General features: G+C 40.5%; 1 protein-coding gene across 13 annotated transcripts in view; it reads right to left on the minus strand.

Moving 5' to 3' along the window:
* Window positions 1-20,397, minus strand: part of DOCK3 (dedicator of cytokinesis 3) — a 625,234-nt gene that overhangs the window by 226,705 nt on the left and 378,132 nt on the right. For all 13 annotated transcript variants that reach the window (XM_039547580.1, XM_039547582.1, XM_039547590.1 and 10 more), the window contains 2 exons: window positions 16,008-16,068; window positions 14,967-15,114 (listed from right to left, as the gene is read on the minus strand). In XM_039547580.1, the coding sequence (XP_039403514.1) occupies window positions 14,967-15,114; window positions 16,008-16,068 (209 nt within the window). The remainder of the gene's footprint in view (window positions 1-14,966; window positions 15,115-16,007; window positions 16,069-20,397) is intronic.

Consider the following 20,397-nt stretch of genomic DNA (forward strand, 5'->3'; position numbering starts at 1 on the left):
AAAAAAAATACTACCTTCTCTCTCTCATATCCTGGGACCAACAGGGCTACAACATCACTGCAAATATCATAGAAATGTTACCTGACCTAGATGAAAAGCCAGCCCTCACCAACAACTAACATTTTCTAAGTACCTCCAAGATATACACACTTTTCGGATGCAGTATGATTGTACCTCTATGGTATAAGATTCACTGGTATGCTCCAGCTACTTTTGGGCCACTCCGTAAACTGAATTTACCTGGCTGATTAGACCAGGTTGCCAATAGTTTTCCATTGTCAAAATGTTGCATAGGTACCACAGTGAACCAGTGAATCTAGCCCAGTTAGGAGAAACACATTCTAACACAGTAGAGAGATTCATTGTAATCAGGGGCTGATCCCCATCTACCTTCTGCAACCTCCCCTGACCTCCTCCTCCATCCCCTGGGATCAGGGCCACATCCTACACAACCCCTCCCTGGAGCCTCTCAGCTCAACCACAACAGGACTCAGCCCCCCGACCCTCTATACTCTGTACTCCCAGCCTGCATTCCACACCCTCAGCCCACCCCCACATGCTGTAGACCCCCAGTCCACATTTTGCACCTTCTTGGATGAGCTCCTCACTGCTGAAGCAGTGGCCACAGTGCAAGTTCGGATTAGTGATGGTCAGGGACTGCCTGGGTGGCAGGGCCCACGGGGACAGAAAAGCTTCAAAAACAGACACCAACGAGAAACTGCTGAACCTGAATTAATATGCAAACTAGATACCATTAATTTGGGCTTGAATAGACTGGGAGTGGCTGGGTCATTACACAAATTGAATCTACTTCCCCATGTTAAGTATCCTCACATCTTTTGGTCAACTGTCTGAAATGGGCTATCTTGATTACCACTACAAAAGTTTTTTTCTTCTGCTGATAATAGCTCATCTTAATTAATTAGCCTCTTAGAGTTGGTATGGCAACTTCCACCTTTTCATGTTCTCCGTATGTATATATATCTTCTTACTATATGTTCCATTCTATGCATCTGATGAAGTGGGCTGTAGCCCACAAAAGCTTATGCTCAAATAAATGTGTTAGTCTCTAAGGTGCCACAAGTACTCCTGTTCTTTTTACAGATATCTTCCTCATTCTCTATACCAATAGAAGACTTTTTTTGCCAGTATAACTCATCTACACTAGAGCTTTTGCCAACATAGCTATGTTGGTTAGGGGTGTAATTTTTCACATTTCTAACTGATACAGCTATGCCAATAAAACTTTTAAGTGTAGACCAGGCCCCTGTCTCAAGGGGCTGAAAGGTGAGCAACTGAAAGAGGAGAGGAGTTTTAGTCAGACTTTTTAAGACTATTTGTGCTAACACCTGTTTTATGTCAGACTAATTAACATTTTAGAGAAAATACAGCTTTGTTAAAGAATCCCCCCCCTTCCCCTCACCCATTCACTTGAACAATGACAGTAGGGAACACACATTCTTTGAGACATCTGTGTGGTCCTCAAGCAAAACCAAAGATGATCACATGTGATAGGTGACATTTCTAATGTTAAAAACAAGTAGAACACCTCCCCAGGTCAAAACAGGATTCCTTTTTAAGCCAGCCCTATACAGCAACCCAATGGCTGTCCTGACCCTGTAAGTTTACTCTCCCCTTGTTTCTGCCCCCTTCCCTTCCAGCCCAGTACCCACATCCATCCACACTCACTCAGCCTGGGACTCACATATAACTGAGGGAGAGGTTGCCTTTCCAGTCTTTCAGTCCTCAATAAAAATTCACACATTTTCAATAAATTATTACATTAACTAAGTATGTAAATGTAGCATCTAATTCTCATTAGTACTCTCCTCTTGATGTAAAGCAGTGTTCTTAAACTTATTTGATCAGGCCCTCCTTCTTTGTATCTATAGTCGTTTATGCCCCCCGCCTCCACAAGTACATATACCGCCACTCAGCTCTGAAGACAGAGCGGATACCAGCAGCTGCTGGACAGGTGCCCAGCTTTAAAGGCAGTGCCACACCAGCAGCCACACAGAAGGGAGGCAATGTGAAAAGTGATATTTGTAACAACTTTTCATAGCAGACTAAGTGCCCCATTGCCACCCTTACGTCTGTGCTGCTGCTGCCACCCTGGGGCTGACAGTCAGAACCCGGCTACCTCCAGCTGAGTGATTGCCCAGTGGAAGAGAGCCTGAGCCCAGGCTGCCTCCTGGTGAGGGATGTGGAAGGGGGGAAGGAGAGTGAAAGCCTGGGTGGTTGGGCTCTGGCTGTCAGCCCCAAGTGGCGGAGCTCTGCCTGTTCTCTTTATCCTTGCCTCCCAGGTGTGCCTGGCCCTTCTGCACAAGCCCCAGACACCTGGGGCTGACAGCCACAGCTCTTAAAAAAAAAGGTACACACCTCGTGCCTTCTTTGACACATTCCCTCACCTCCCTTCGGAGATCCGCCCCACAGTTTGAGAACTCCTGATGTAAAGTAAAAGCTTTGGTTGAACTCCATTTCTACACTTGGCTAAATTATTTATATCTGCAAATAAAGATAATTCAAAGGATCTTTTCTCTGTAAATACTGATCGTGGAACAGACTCAAGAAGTCTCTTTGGGTATGTCTACACTGCAATTAAAAACCTGCAGCTGGCCTGTGCCAGATGACTTGGTATAATAGGCTGTTTAACCTCATCAGGGCATGTATGGGACAAACCCAGCCCAGCCTCACAAGAACAAAGGACACTAGCCTAGGAAGCAACAAAGGATCTGTTGGACTCTCAAGTGAGTCACCCCCCTTCCCTTGGTCAGTTTGGGACTACGACGTGGTAATGTTCACCTGACTCTAAAGGGGGGGGGCAAAGCCAAGATGGAAGAAAGTACATGATAAAAGGGAGAGATGTTTGCCATGCTCTCTCTCTTCTACCTCCATCTACAGACATCACCACCAAGTGACTGAAGTGCTTATCAAAGGGGAGAGCCTGGCTGAAGGGCAACCAGACAGCCTGTGATGAGAAGCATCTAAGGCAGGGGCGGCTCTAGGCACCAGCGGGCCAAGCGCCCGCTTGGGGCGGCATCCTGGGGAGGGCGTCATTTGGCCCCGGTGGAGCTCCCGCCGGCATGCCTGCGGCAGGTCCACCGGAGCCCGGGACGAGCGGACCTGCCGCAGTCATGTCTGCGGCGGGTCCCGTCTTCCCGCGGCTCCGGTTGAGCTCCCGCAGACATGACTGCGGCAGGTCCGCTCGTCCCGGGCTCCGCTGGACCTGCTGCAGGCATGCCGGCGGGAGCTCCACCGGGGCCAAATGCCGCCCTCCCCAGGATGCCGGAGCCGCGGGAAGAGGGGACCCGCCGCGGGACTGGGGAAGGGCGGCGCAGCGCTCCGCGCTGCTTGGGGCAGCCTACTTTGTAGAGCCGCCCCTGATCTAAGGGCACTGAAAGTGTTAAGACCAGCTTAGAATGCGTTTTGCTTTTATTTCATTTGACCAAATCTGACTTGTTGTGCTTTGACTTATAATCACTTAAAATCTATCTTTTGTAGTTAATAAATTTGTTTGTTTGTTCTTCCTGAAGCAGAGCGTTTGGTTTGAAGTATGTCAGAGACTCCCCTTGGGATAACAAGCCTGGTACATATCAATTTCTTTGTTAAACTGACGAACTCATACAAGCTTGCAGCGTCCAGCAGGCATAACTGGACACTGCAAGGTGGAGGTTCCTAGGGTTGTGTCTGGGTCCGGAGATATTGGCTAGTGTCATTCAGTTGCACAATCCAAGCAGCTGTGGGGTTCTCACAGCAGAGCAGGGTAAGGCTGGCTCCCAGAGTCAAGGATTGGAGTGACCTAGCAGATCACCAGTCCAGATAACACCAGGGGAATGTCACACCTTGGTAAATTCTTCCAATGGTTAATTACCCTCACTGTTAAAAAAGTATGCCTTGTTTCCAGTCTGAATTCATCTAACTTCATTGGATCGTGTTATACCTTTCTTTGCTAGTTGTCTTGCTTTATCTATACTGATATAGTTAAAGCAGTATGACCTTTCCTAGTGTGGATGAAGTTATACTAGTATAAAAGTCCTTATAGTAGTATAGCTTATTCCCATATTGGAGGAATAGCTCAGTAGTTTGAGCATGGCCTGCTAAACCCAGGATTATGAGCTCAATCCTTGAGGAGGCCATTTAGGGATCTGGGGCAAAAATCTGTCTGGGGATTGGTCCTGCTTTGAGCTGCAGGTTGGACTAGATGATCTCCTGAGGTCCCTTCCAACCCTGACATTCTATGATAGGGAATAAGCTATACTGGTATAAGGCACTATTGCACTGATATAACAGCATTCAAATTAGAGGTTGTACCGGTATATACAGTAGAACCTCAGAGTCACGAACACCTCAGGAATAGAAATTGTTTGTAACTCTGAAATGTTTGTAACTCTGAACAAACCATATGGTTCTTTCAAAAGTTTAAACTGAACATTGACTTAATATAACTTTGAAACTTGATTATGCAGAAGAAAAATGCTGCTTTTAACCATCTTAATTTAAATGAAATAAGCGCAGAAATAGTTTCCTTACCTTGTCAAATCTTTTTTTTGGTAAACTTTCCCTTTATTTTGTTTAGTAGTTTATGTTAACATAGCACTGTACTGTATTTGCTTTTTTGGTCTCCGCTGTTGCCTGATTGCATACTTCTGGTTGCAAATGAGGTGTGTGGTTGACCGGTCAGTTCGTAACTGTGAGGTTCTAATATAACTACATCAGTAAAAAACCAGAACACACCCCCACCCCAACCTTTCCTAACTGATATAGTTCTTCTGGTACAAAACTTTAGACCAGGACTAAGATCTTCTCAATTCTGACTACTTGCCAGGTTATTCTGAATATAACACAGCTGCAAGACTTTTAAGATGCCTTTGAAGTCATGATAACATAACATATAGAGATATACCTATCTCATAGAACTGGAAGGGACCCTGAAAGGTCATTGAGTCCAGCCCCCTGCCTTCACTAGCAGGACCAAGTACTGATTTTGCCCCAGATCCCTAAGTGGCCCCCTCAAGGATTGAACTCACAACCCTGGGTTTAGCAGGCCAATTCTCAAACCACTGAGCTATCCCTCCCCCGTTGATATATTTTTCCTCAACAGCAAAGAGTGAGTCCTAGTTATTCTGATGTAATGTTGGCTTGTTATTAAATTAAACCTCTGCCCTACTGATTTTCCTCATTTGTTCATCTTTACAGACCATAGCTTTCAGCTGCTGAAAAGATGCAAAACTTCAGGAAGATAAAAGCAGTTTACCCTGAGGCTTTCCTTGTATGAAGCATGTTAATTCCTCTTTTTTTAAAGGGCACATAATGTTGGCAAAATTAGACAGGAGAAAAACCAGCTGCTGTCAAGACAGACAAAAACATCAACAATTTTTCAGCATTTATGTTCGTGGAACTTGAGCACTCAATGGCATAAGGAGTAACAGGCTAACTGTAAAGAAGTAACTGGTCATTTTCTACAGCTTTCACATTATAAACCCATGTTCTGTCAGGTATAATGAGTTACCAGAAGCTTCTGCTCTAGCCTGACAGCCTTTAAGAAAATGCTGAATATTATAACAGCAAAAAGCTGTGTGGACAACAGGGAATAGGAGGCTATATATCAAGCATACCATCTGAGCGGTGAAAAAGAACTAAAAAGTAAAACTAAATTTTCCCAGAATATGTTCAAAAGGGAATTAAATAACTGAAAAGTTTGGTAGTGGGGTATGTATGGACCCCTTTCACTTCTAGACTACTGGTTTCATACAGATTTGTAAGGTTTCAATCTAAATCTTAGTTGTACAGGTGTCAATATTCCTCTCCAAAGTCACATCTGGCATATCTGTTGGCTGTCGCAGCATAATAGCTATGGAGAATGAACTACCCTCTTACTCTTAAAAAGGATCTCTGCAAAAAAGGTAGAGGTACATAAGAGTGGCAGTGTAGGGAAGCTTGAACTGCTGTTATCCATGTTGTTCTGAGGGTACAGTACTTTAGTTTACAGAGCTGAACTGTTCCTTTCACCAGCATTAAATTTACTTTTAAGAAAAAGAGTGTTTTCTTTGTACTTTTTATCTCAAGATACTACAGATTTGTATCTCTGCCCCATGTCAGTGTTGATATCTATTGTCTAAATAAAAGCTTCTCTTTGTATTGTGTGACACTGTACTGGTAAATTCAATAATTCAGCAGATTTCATATGGCCTACGCAGTACATTTAGAATTGTTCTATTTAGATACAATTTTAAAGCTTTCCCACCCACTGCATGATGAGCAAGAAACCCCTTTGTCATTTCTATGGCCCCAAGCTGTCCAGCAATAGCATAAGGAGACAAAGTACTTTCTCAGAGAACACTCTTGGTCATTTTCTTTTTTATTGAATGAAAATAGCTGTCTGTCCTGATAAAGCTAGGAACTTCAAATCAACTTTACATTCTCTCATCCTTTAACCTGATAAATTGGATAGTGCTACAATCCTGGGTAACATTGGCTTCCATGAATGTGTCCAACTCCCTCTTGAATTGATTTTTTTTGGTTTAAATCTATTGCTGACTCTGGCAGCTTGTTCCATATGCCAGCCATCGTTTGTGTTAAGAAACCTGGCCCAAATTTCTTATACCGTAGTTCCTCATTAATTTCATTCACTGACCTCTTGTTTTTGAAACTATATTTCTCTCAGTTAACTGACATCAATCCATTCCTCTCCTTTCAAGATCCTGGAATCCTTTCACAGGTCCCTTTCTTCCTAAACTACTAAAGCCGAATCTAGCTGGCCTTTCTTTGCAATTCTTACTCCAGAACATCAAATAAATTTATTCTTTAATATACCTTTCTATTCTAAGAAAGATCATCCCTATGATAAATGAACTGAATACCAGACAATAGTTGCAACATGATACCATTTATATAACACAAGAATACGACTGCCAATTTATCTTTATCTACATCACAAGATTTTGTTTGCTTTCTCTGAAACAAGCAAACATTGAGCAGATGGTTTTAACATATTACCCACAAGCAGCCCCATGTTACTTGCCTACCCTGCATTCTGTATTGTGACTCGTTTTAGAAAAGCACATGCAAGTTAGAGCAGCCCTTAGCCTACTCTACCTTATGCCAGAGGACCTGTTTAAGACAAACTGGCCCAAAACCTAGGTATCACAAAGGTGGCCTAAAGCCATTTTTGCACCAACCACCCTTTAAAGTTGCACTGTATATTTTTTGGCCAAAGCCAAGGATCTGGTTCTAGCTGGTTAATTTTAGGCATCAAAGTTTGAAAATTTAGACCTAAATACATTCATCATTAATAAACTTTTCATAGTTTTCTTTGGGCATTTTACTAGTGATCAAATATATTTCAATTTAAATAAGAAGTCCTTCTTTGCAGTCCAATTTTCCTTTTTTTGTTTGTTGCTTCCACAGTAAATTCACAATGCTGAATGTTTCACACACAGTATTAGGCTATAATGTCAAACACTGTGGGGGCAGAAGTAAAATGAAGGCGCTACCCAGCTGGGCAAATAGCAATGAAGGAGTGTTACAAGAGGAAACACATTTAGGCAATATACTTGCAATAAGAAAAAGGAATTTTAAAGCCAAAAGGTTCTGTCAGATGAGGAAAAAGGGGAAGAGAGTAATAGGACTGGGGAAGAGAGGACAAAAAGGAAAACTGAAAGTAGGAATAAGAAAAAAGTGAGATCGGTTTAAGGAAGATGGAAAAGAAAACCAACGGAGATAAGGTAAAAGGAGCAAAGAATTAAAGACAAAAAGGTCATACAGAAATATAAAAATACAGGCAACCACGAAAAATGAGATAAAAATGATTTATACAGTTAGATTTATTAGTTTTTACTTCATTTTAAAAATAGTTTTATGGGTATATAATTAAAATGTATTATTAATAAAGTAAATCTTTTCATGGTTTATGTAATGAGCTTATAACTGTGGAGCTGTGGTATATCCTCTTTGCAAGGTTGTAACATGACTGTAGGATTAAGAAGCAGGAAAAACTGTATTGTGAGAGGAACAATCTTGTTCAGACATAAATCTTTAACAACAACAAGGCAAGCTCTAAAAGAATGGTAAGATAAACTGAATTTTTGTACAACCATTCTGATTTGCACACCTGTAAAATTCCTGTTTAAATATTATACCTTTCAGTCTTGTTTATATTTCCTATATTCTCCACCTAAAAAAGCTTATCTGGCCCAATGTTGAGTAGCTCAGTTATGGCAATTGTATGCTGTGAGGGTATGTCTACAGCAGACTTGGGCTCGCGGAGCTCAGGCTAAGGGACTGTTTAATTGCAGTGTAGGCATTCGGGCTTGGACTGGAGCCTGAGCTCTGGGACACTCCCTCCTTGCAGGGTCTGAGAGCCCAGACTCCAGTCCAAGCTGAACATCTACACACGGCAACTAAACAGCCCCTTAGCCTGAGTCCCACAACCCTGAGTCAGCTGACAGAGGCCAGCCATGGTTATTTAATTGCAGTGTAGACATACCCTGAGACTAGCTAAAGCTGTCAGGCTCCATCCAAACCAGAAGCATGAAACAAACTTTTGCTCTACTCAGGCCACAGTTCCTTCCTCTGTGTCTATGCACACTTCTCCCCTGGCTGCAAAGGGGAAGCGTTCTCCCACCCTCAGCCCCAGACAACTCCTAAACAGTAGAAGGTGCCCACATTAGATCTCAGCCCAAGCTGCTACTTTTGCCTCAAGGCTTTTTCCTACACCTACTTCCACCACAAATTCACCTCTTTCACTCTTTAATCAAGGGTTTACAAGAAATCCTTTATCACATAGTCTCTTCCCATTTTCCCACCCACACCTTCCTCTACACTGGGAGCACCACCCTGACTGCTGGTATGAGGCCTTTAGACTGTTCTAACTTATGCTGAGGGGATCGGTCCATAATATGCCAGTTCCAGGATTGGGGAGTGCAATGGTGGCTGAGAACACTGCGAATCTTCCAGGAAGGCATAAAGAGTATTGTTAAGCCTGAACTTCCTTTAGTATATGAGGAAGAAAGGTGCAGCCCAACTGTCTCGGAGTGGGGAAAAGGTCAAGATCCAGAAACAGAATACTGTTCTATTAAAAGGCTTTCAGGGTGTGTGTAACACAAGAATAAGGTAACATTCAATGAAATAAAAAGTAGGAAATTCAAAACCAATAAGAGGAAATGCTTTTTCACACAACATGTAGTTAAACGGTAGAATTTATCACTAGACAAAGTTGTTGAGACCAAGAAATCAGCAAAATGCAAAAAGCAATTGGATATTTATATGGATATCAAGAACATCCAGAGTTGTTGTTTTTAATGAAAATATAACTTTTGGAAGGGATATTAACTTTGTACTTCAGGGCTTAAGACAATCACTAACTAACAGAAATCAGGATGAGACCTATATGTGGGTCAGATTATTCCACATATGCCTGCTGAAAGATTCTTATCTCTGGTTCTGACCAGTTGTAAACAGAATACAGGACCAGATGGACTGCTTGACTAGATGGACTGCTGGAACGCAGAAATTTTATGTCCTTGTGTGTGTTAAGTTAAACTTAAAAGACTTGGGAGGATGCACTCAAAAGAGTAATGATGGAGCAAAATAGGTTGACAAGCTCATTCGTTTCACTCTTTAAATGCAATTAAAAAAAAGGGAGGAATAGATAGATAATGAGATATACACCTTTCACCTTTAGGTCACTGGACTGAATCCACCCCAAGTTGATAGTGACTGAAAGTTGGTACCATCTAGTGGCAACTGATGGCCTATAGTATTTGCAATGGATTGATAGTGTCAGTCTAACTCCTAGCACACAGATATCCACATTATAAAATCTCCACCAAACTGGCCAGTTTGATAGTCTGGGCAGAGAGACATAAGAATGGCCAGGCTGGGTCAGTCCAAAGGCCCATCTAGCCCAGTATCCTGTTTTCCGACAGTGGTCAATGCCAGGTGCCCCAGAGGGAATGAACAGAACCGGTAATCATCATGTGATCCATCCCCTGTCGCCCATTCCCAGCCTCTGACAAACAGAGGCTAGGGACACCACCCCCCATCCTGGCTAATAGCTATTGATGGACCTATCCTCCATGAATTTATCTAGTTCTTTTTTGAACCCTATTATAGTCTTGGCCTTCACAACATCCTCTGGCAAGGAGTTCCAGAGGTTGACTATACACTGTGTGAAAATTTACTTCTTTTGTTTGTTTTAAACCTGCTGCCTATTAATTTCATTTGGTGACCCCTAATTCTTGTGTTATGAGGAGGAGTAAATAACACTTCCTTATTTACTTTCTCCACATCAGTCATGATTTTATAGACCTCAATCATATCCCCCCTTAGTAGTCTCTTTTCCAAGCTGAAAAGTCCCAGTCTTATTAATCTCTCATCATATGGCAGCTGTTCCATACCCCTAATAATATTTTTTGCCCTTTTCTGAACCTTTTCCAATTCCAATATATCTTTTTTGAGATGGCATGACCACATCTGCACATAGTATTCAAGATGTGGGCATATCATGGATTTATATAGAGGCAATATGATATTTTCTGTCTTGTTATCTATCCCTTTCTTAATGATTCCCAACAGTCTATTAGCTTTTTTGACTGGCACTGCACATTGATTGGATGTTTTCAGAGAACTATCCACAATGACTCCAAGATCTCTTTCTTGAGTGGTAACAGATAATTTAGACCTCATCATTTTATATGTATAGTTGGGATTATGTTTTCCAATGTGTAATACTTTGCATTTATCAACACTGAATTTCATCTGCCATTTTATTGCCCAGTCATCCAGTTTTGAGAGATCCTTTTGTAGCTCTTCGCAGTCTGCCTGGGACGTAACTATCTTGAGTAGACCAAGAACCATATGACACTCTTGCCCCAGAATGGCCCCTTATGGCCAGGGTTGAAGCCGGCTAGTGACCTTAAGGCCATGCAAATGTACATAGCCACTCTTCCTGACCCAGGTGCATATGGCTAACGCAGCACCCAGAGTGCTTATTTCCCAATAGCAGTTCTGTCTGATTCTGCAGTCAATGGGGCCAAATAATTTACCCATCTCTCTCCATGGAAAAGTTAACTTTATGCACAACTTTCTGGCTGCCTGGTCCATTCAGGGAATTAATTGAAGCTGTAAAGCTGCAGCCTGAAGAGTGGGATGATGGTGGGTGAGGAAACAGAATATAGACAAGAATTGGCCATTCGGGGTATGCAAAAGTGGGAGCACGTGGTCATAGGTAGGGAGGATCTAGCTAGGTCATTGCATGTATTACTAGTACTTCACATAGGACTCTGAAAAGAAACCTATGGGAGCTCTGTTGAAACACAGAAGTAGTTGGCCGTGTAGGGAAGTGCCTAACATGCTTTATCTGATTTGTGGCTAAATAGAGGACTTCAGTTCCCAGAGTTGTCAATTCAACATCTCTCATAAGTAAAAAAATCAATTTAAAATTTAGAAAAGAAATTAAATAATTGTGAGGTCTCAGGGATAATCTGTACCATGTTAAACAATGACATTTATGAGGGTTACTGCAATGTGAAAGGAATATAAATATCCTATAATATAGACTAATAAAATGTAGGTCAAAAGAAATAGCATAGACCACAAGAGAAATGACAACACTGGATGCTATGACACATACTTCTAAGCACAGTACAAGCATCAATTCAATGACGGTATGCCAGCCCACATAGGGAGTAGAAAACAATAAAATCCACCAGTAAAATAGTGAGGATTCCATCAGGATACTACATCTGACCCTGAAACTTTTGTATTTTTTACTTCAATATTGTATAGTGCTTTAGAAAAAAAAAAGCAAACAACCAAACAAAAAACAACCAAAGTCTCAATGTACATTTAGGATAAGGCTATTTTTAAACAGAGTGTACAATTCTGCATGTGAAATTTTAAATTCTAAATCCTGATACTTTTGAAGAGAAAGATAGAGCACTTCATCCTGTACTACTGGTGGTGCCTCTGCTAAATGAGGAAGAAGAAATTAGCATTCTTATCTTCAAATATAGCTTCCTTTTGGGATTCACAACTTTCTAATAGATACATAAACTGCTGATAGACTGAAAGGAAGGTATACAGTTTAAAGTATACAGTTATACTATGGTTCCTGAAGTTATATTATGCCATTATAAACACAGACAATGCTTTAGGGCCAGATTTTCAAAGATATTTAGGTATCTAAAGATGCAGGTAGGAGCCTAGTGGGATTTTTCAAAGCTGCCTAATTCCCATTGAATGTATGCACCTAGGCACTTTTGAAAGTTCCAGGTGCCTAAGTTCCAAAGGGAGTTAGGCAGTTTTGAAAAATCCCACTAGGCTCCTATGTGGACCTTTAGGCACCTAAATATCTTTAAAAATCTGTCCCTTAGTTACTAATACAGACAAATAGCCTTTTGTCCTGAAGTGGGCACAGTGCACGAGAACACAAAACTGAATCTAAACAAGAGGTATTTGAAAAGACATGCCTGACTGAAGGAGAAGTGCACCAATGACTGAATCTGCTTTAATGGAAGCTGGCATGAGCTATTGCACATTTTATCATTTTCTGTTATTTAAAGAGGTGATGACTGTGAGAACTGATAAATATTTTCTCATTTGTTTCAGAGACCAAGTTGGCCAGAAGAAATTTAATGTTTGCCAATTTTCATCATCCTTATTGGATGCCGCAGGACCATCAGCTGCTAAGCAGAACAAAAGCCTTACTTTATCTGACACCTAACCTCTGACCCAACACAATATCCATCCATCATTTCTCCTACAGCTAGTGTTAACAAAGCCCTTCAACAACAAATGTATGGTATAGCTTGTACAGACTGATAGTACAAGTGGATTTAAATCCCACACAGATCTACTAAAGAATTCCAGAACGGCAAGCAAATCACTTTGAAAATAATCTGAATTTACAGCCATAATTCCCAAACTTAACATATATTTTAATCTCTATTAATGCTCCTAAAACAAGAAAGCACCTTCAACCTTGAAAATCTGAGTATTTTACCTTTTTAAATTAAAAATATTTCAGACTGTAAACCTTTGAAAGCAACAGCTAAAATACTAATCCTTGTTATTGCAAAACAATCTCTTGGGGCGAAAGAACAGCTCGTGGTTGCTTTTAAGGCAATTAAACCTACCAGCATGTTTTCAAAAAGTCTGTCACTCAAACACCAGTATGGAACAGAATTTGAATACTGATGGGAATATGCAGGTAGAAGAAAGTCTTGGGTCAGGTGTGTGTGGGTATTTATTCACTAATCTGATTAGCATCTTTCAAAGGATGAAGGTAAACTACTAGTGGACCTCCCGTGCAAAGTGACAGTCTATGAACAATCCCAGCACACTGAGAAAATAACTGCCAATGTTCTCTATTTAATTAACCATCAGAAAGCAATATTGATCCAATAAAGCAGCCTCTGTGAGCAGTTGTGAATAGAAGCCAAACAGACAATTTCAGTTTAGCCTGGAAAATCTGATAGATTTATTTTAAGCAGGTCAAAGGCAGATGATGCCACTGAGGTTAAAGCTAGACGTAAACTGCATATTAAAGGTTCAAAATAAGACTTCAATCTACAAACTTGACTGAAAAATAGAAATATGCTTGAACTTTTCATGCTTTTCCATCAGCAAAGTCTTCACTCATATTATGAATGAAAGTCAACATTTCAGTCTTTAACCCAGTGGTTCCCTGGCTTTTATTTATGTGCAATAGACTGATCTATGGGTTCCATGGAAGCCCCCACAACCCTTTATGGCATTGCAGTATCTCTGCTTTTTTCTATCCATTCTCTCTTCCTCCCCCTCAACCTCCCTGTTTCCATGCTTTTTTTTTACCCCCTACATTTCCCTCCCCCCTTTTCTACTTTCTATTTTTATACATTTTTGCTCTCTTATGTTTTGCTGCCTTTTCCTGGTCGCCCCCTCCTGCCTGTTTCACCCTTCCTGTAAAAGTGGGGGTGTCCATCAGAAATCTGTAAGCCTGGACACATGCTCCTGAAGACGTACTCTTTTGTGGGAGCAGAGACAAAGCTTCAGCTGATGATGTGCTTCTTAAAACTGTAGTCCGGTATGCATGAGTTGCTCCTATAGCCATGTGCATTAGGAAACTGCACCAAGTGCAGGGAGGGAATGTAGTTTTTCAAGGAGATGCCAAATGATTTAGTCACAGCAGCACTTTTGCAGTGGACATTCAGAGTGGATCTATGGTCATGCAGCTTTCCCCACCCTTACTGCTCCTTTCCTCTTCCCTGCACCCCTGTACCCAAACCTAGGCTTCTCTCTCCCCCACCTCTAGATTGCAGAATACTGCTCTAGCCATTCTTTAAGCTTTTAAAAGTTATGCTTAGTAGCACTGAGAGCAACATCAGTAAGAAACAGGAAAAAGGACAGTTTATGAATTCTCCCAAGTGATGTATATTCAAGGAATATTCCAAAATATGTCTTCCTGTCATGCAACCTGGCTGAAACATCATATCTTTAAAATGGAGCTGCATGTAGTTTTAGTATATCTCCTATAGGCTCACTAGCTGTCTTGCAACTGTAAGAAAAAGCAAGGGCAAGTAGAAACTTCCCTGCTTATGCTCTCCCCCCCATCCCCAAGCTTGCTTCCCTATGAAAAGAAACATCTGAAAAGTGTGCTACAATGGTTATTCTTTAAAGAGCTCAGCATTAGCATCAGCCAGCTAAGTAAAATGGATTAGAAGGCTGGAGAATTCATCAACGTAAGCATCATACACTTGCACATTTCTGCAAGAGATTTATTTAGATTATTTTTTTGTATGCATGAGAGCAGGTCATGCTAACCTGTCACAGAGAGGATCTCACAAAAATATAAATCCTTTACATGTCATTTATAGCTCAGTGCTGAATCTCTGGTTTGTGGCACACGTGTATTCATGTAGTATTAAGACACCTGACCTATACTAATTGCTCACACAATTTCTTTCTCCCTCTGGTGAGTTACTCACGTGTAAACTTTGAGAACAAAATCTTTTTCTTCCTTTAGTTCAGAGATTGATTGAAGTACATCCATGATGCTCAATACTGCACAGCCATAGGGGCGACGATAATGTAGATGGGAGGGGCCCTTTTTGGAATCATTTAGCAGCATGCGACCTGAAACAGACAGCTTGGTTAGAAATTAACACGCAGCTGCTCTCTCTGCTCCTATCTTTCTGTTGTCTCTATGTGAATGTGTACACATACATACAGTACAAACTACAGTATAGAGCTTTCAACGTATTGTATAGGTATTCTAGACTGTCTATGTTCCTCTTTTCATATTCTTATATATATGAATTATGCTGTCAATTGTTACATAGAAACTTTTTAACTGGGACATTTCTGTAGACTATTATTTTGATTAAATTATTGTCCCATTAAGAGATGAGATTTTTAAACAACCTGAAAAAACTAGAAATAAAATAGTGTACTTAACACAAATACAAGAAACATTTATCTGGCCTCTTCTCAATTAAAACACCAATATCTTAACACCTTGGCACTGGTTAAATGCATCCCCATTAAGCAGGTTTTTTGCCAACTGTGTGTCTCAAAAAGCTGCCATAGCCATTTATGGTCATCGGGCACACAACAAAAAAGAGTTCCTGTATTTATCCATCTTCAAATGATTTACAATTCTGAATGACCAGGTACACTGACATTAGGGTGACCAGATGTCCCATTTTTTGGGACTTTCCTACATCTTGTGTTCAAGGTTTAGAAGGGTGCATGATAAAACTGATAATCTTCTCTTTCCAAATGGGTATTTACCCAAGTCTTATGTTCCAGATCAAGAAAATCACTGTCTAGCAATTACTAAAATGTATTAACACTAATCTATAATGCCATGATTTGAACTTGTGTTTCAACAAAGAGGTAGGGTCTGTGATGGAGCTTTCTAACTGGTAAAATTCATCACAGTGTTAATTCAGTATAAGATAGATTTTAAAAATACTTTTCATTTTGAGCTAATATAAAAAAAATTTACTTAGCAAACCATACTGTACCTATTCGAATTACATGTGCAACTATGTACAAGTCTCTCTTCATATCCTTGCTGCTGAGATCCTAACGAATTGGAAACAAATAAAAGTTAAAATAAATAACACAACACACTTTTGAACCTTAAAGCAGATCTGCAAAATTACTCAAACAAACACATCCCACAAATAATAATAAATAGTAATATTTTTCACTTATTTAACTTCTTCCATCTTTAAATCTGTTTTACAAAGGTGGGAAGGTTATGGATGAAGAAAAATAAGGCACAGACAGGTTATGTTTTGGCTAGCAGAGTTCTATAAAAGAAAAAATAAAAATCAACTGTCTACCTCAGTGAGTGAAACTATGTTGAAATTCTGTCAACAGTCATTTTCAAACATGTATTTAACCCTTTGATCCTAACACACCCTACTTGAGATGAAATCTCTGAGCTGCAGCACTACACAATATCAGGAAATTAGACAACTCTGCCGCACTGCTCCACACTGTCTGATGGCCACTTGCCATTGGCAGGGCATCCATGTGAAGTCCCATCCATGCATTCATGAGACATTATGTCTTGGTCCAAGACTCCTCTGCTGACATCCTTTGGGGCTGTAGTTTTACATGCAGCCATACTCTGCATCCTCATACTCTCCTCTCTTACTACTGCTTGTCAGACACCTACAGTGGAATACACATAGGAACCAACACTTGAAGAAGAAAGGGAAGTTACTTACCTGGTTGTAACTGGTGCTCTTCGAGATGTGTGGTCCCTATCTGTATTCCACTACCCACCCTCCTTCCCCCTACTTCAGATAATGACTGGATTCATGGTAGAGAAGGAACTGGAGCAGTGGTCAGTCCACCCTGCCCCTTTTACTCTTGGTGCAAAGTATGAGGATGGCAGGGGCACAGGAGTGGATCAACAGACACCACTTGCAAGAATTCTCTCTCTTTCAGGCACATGGAGCACATGCATACACACAATGGAATACACACAGGGACCAGCACTCAAAGAAGAAGAGAACAGTGTCTAAGAGTCATTTAAATAGTTGTCATTCATAGAATATTTAGAAAATTATGAAGTTTTGGTTCTGTTACTATATTAAATATAAAAAAGTCATAGTAATACTAAACCGAGAAATACATACCTACAAACAGAAATTCTAAATGAAGTTGTAACTTAACTCATCCTTATTGTTCCTAGTAAGAGGAAACAGTCATCTCACTTCATTTGAGACCCAAGATGAAAAAACCCCATGCATTTTACAATCACTAGACTTAATAAAATGAGACTAGGATGTTGCAGCAGCCTCAGTTCCCAATCTAAAAGCTATGAGAGCTTACATCTAACCCTTAATGTTATTTTAATATAATAGCCGGGGATTCAAATTTTTCATGTTTTCTTTCCCTATTAATTAAACTATGACCTCCATCCTAGTGATGGTGGCATACTCCGAAATGTTTGCGTGAGAGAGTGTTACAGCATTATTAGGTTTGCTTATACAGTAACAAGGCTTGTTCTACTACTAAGTTTTGTAAAATATAAACAGCTCAACTTTGTTTCTCACTAGCAAATTTTCAAAATGAAATCACTCATAAGTCAAATGACACTAAAGCCATTGTGAAAAGAAAAGAAAACAATTTTTATTACAGGTAAAGATGGAGAAATTCTGGTTTTGCAATTCTATAACTTAAAATCAATGTAGAGAATTAAAAATGTTTTTTTTTGTTGTTGAAAAGAAAATATGAATCCTACCTGTCACCTTGCATGGCAGATTTCTGTCCTATGTGATTTGAGAGAGGAAATCTCAAAAATTGAGGTTTCTGATAGCAATGCAGACAGTGAAATATAGAAGTACAGCTAAAATAAATGCATATGGACAGTTACACTTCTAACTACAGCAAAGATCATATTTTATAAGCAAAGTTCTAAGAGAAAAATTCTGCCCTTTACATATGTGGCCATGCATGCTGAGTGCGGGGAGAGAGGGGAGGGGAAGATATCAACCAGAGCTGTGTTTCCAGCAATAGAACCACACTGCTAGCACAGTGCAGGATGGTTGAAGGGGAGCTATAAACTGATGGGGATATCTTGCTACTTACTCCTTTGGAAAAAAATAGTGTATTTCCCTGGATAGTGCATGCTGATTATTGTAAATATCATGCTGGAGACTGGCCATGCCTATTACTTTAAAGGCCTGAAGGGACTGTCACAGGCCACAAAACCTCACCCACCCACTTCTGTAATAGGCCCAAAACCGCTGGCTGAGTTACTGAAGTCCTCAAATCTTGATTTAAAGACTACAGACAATCCATCGTTTACTCTGGTTTAAACCAGCAAGTGACTGATGCCCGCAGCTGCAGAGGAAGGCGAAATCCCGCAAGGGACTCTGCCAATCTGACCTGGGGAAAAATTCCTTCCCGACTCCAAATATGGTAATCGGTTACGCCCTGAGCACGTGGGTGAGACCCACCAGCCAGATACCTGGGAAAAAATTATCTGTAGTAACTCAGAGCCCTCCCCAGCTGGTCTACCATCTCCAGCCAGTGAAGATATTTGCTAAAGGCAATGGAGGTTGGGCCATATGCCATTGTAGGCAATCATACCTTCCCCTCCTTAAATTTATCAATCTCAGTCTTAAAAAAAAATTAGGTTTTTTGTCCCCGCTACTCCCCTTGGAAGGCTGTCACTCCTCTGATAGTTAGAAATCTTTGTCTAATTTCAAGCCTAAATTTATTGATGGCTAATTTATATCCATTTGTTTGGAGTTGCTTTTTTTTTTTTTTTGCCAACATTGACCTTTAACTTAAATAACTCATCTCCCTCCCTGGCATTTATCCCTCTGATGTATTTGTAAAGAGCAATCATATATCCATTCAGCCTTCATTTTGTTACGCTAAACAAGCCAAGCTCCTTAAGTCTCCTCTCATAAGGTAGAATCTCCATTCCTCTGATCACCCTAGTAGCCCTTCTCTGCATCTGTTCCAATTTGAATTCATCTTTCAAACATGGGAGATCAGAATTGCACACAGTATTCCAGATGCACTACTAAATTTCATCCCATTTCTATTACTCCGGTTTTCAAAGTGGTCCAAATTTTCTTGTATGGTATTCTGTTTCTCCTTTGTATTGGCAGTACTTTCCAACTTTGTGTCATCTGCAAATTTTATTAGCACACTCCCACTTTTTGTGCAAACATCAGTAATGAAAATGACCAATGTCTGAGGAACTCCACTAGTAATCTCCCTCCAGACAGACAGTTCAATTTTCAGATTGATCCACTGTATCCTTTAATCCTTACCTCCACTTTAACCAGTTCTTTATCCATCATTTGATTCTTATATTAACCCCAATCTTCTCCAATAGAACTAGTAATTTCCCACATGGAACTGTATCAAATGCTTTACTGAAATCCAGATAGATTAGATCTAGTGCATTTGCTTTGTCTAGAAAATCAGTTATCTCCTCAAAGAAAGAGATAAGGTTGGTATGATACAATTCTACCTTTTTTAAAACCATGTTGTGTTTTATCCCAATCACCATTTACCTCTATGTCCTTAACTATTCTCTTTCAAAATTTCTCAAACCTTACATACAATTGAGGTCAAACTAATGGGCCTGCAGTTTCCTGGATCACTTTTTCTCCCCTTTCTTAAATATAGGTACTATATTTGCAATTCTCCAGTCACAGGATATGATCCCTGAGTTTGCAGATTCATTAAAAAGCCTTGCTATTGGGCTTGCAAATTTCATGTGCCTGTTCCTTTAATATTCTCAGATGGAGATTATTTGGGTGCTCTGATTTGGTCCCATAAAGGTGTTTGAGTTTAGCTTCCACCTCAGATATAGTCATTTCTACTTCCATATCTTTAAGTGTTTTCCCTAGCTGGATGTAGTCTTCCTTGATGCATTCCTGAGAGAATCTAGCTATACTGCTTCCCAAGTGAAGAACAATTGGTGGATTCTTTCCTGATCTCATTAGGATCCTCTTCAGCTTTAGGTCCACATCCCATATCTTAGCTCCTGGCAGACAATACACCTTTTTGTTCTCTGGATCAACTCTGGTGACAAGCCTGTCTGTTCTTAATAGGGAGTCCCCAGTCACATAGACCTACTTCTTCCTGGTGTTGATGTGATCTTCTGTCCATTCCCCTTCTGTTTTTTAATGGCTGCAAGTCTTCTTATCTTCTGTTCATTCCCTATCCTCCTAGGGCTCCAAACTCTGGCTATCTTCACTGTCTCTTCCCCTCTTCTTATAGGGAACCAGCAGTTCTTCTCTTCTTCCTTGCTCTTCCATCTTCTGTTACTGCCTGCCTCCTCCCTTCATTTTCCAACTCACTGAACCTGTTCCTCAGCTCTATTTCTCCTTTAATAGCCAGTCCTTTCCTCTGCTTTGTTCTCATAGTCAC

Source organism: Mauremys reevesii, linkage group 7 (assembly GCF_016161935.1).
Source record: "Mauremys reevesii isolate NIE-2019 linkage group 7, ASM1616193v1, whole genome shotgun sequence".
Lineage (NCBI taxonomy): Eukaryota > Metazoa > Chordata > Testudines > Geoemydidae > Mauremys > Mauremys reevesii.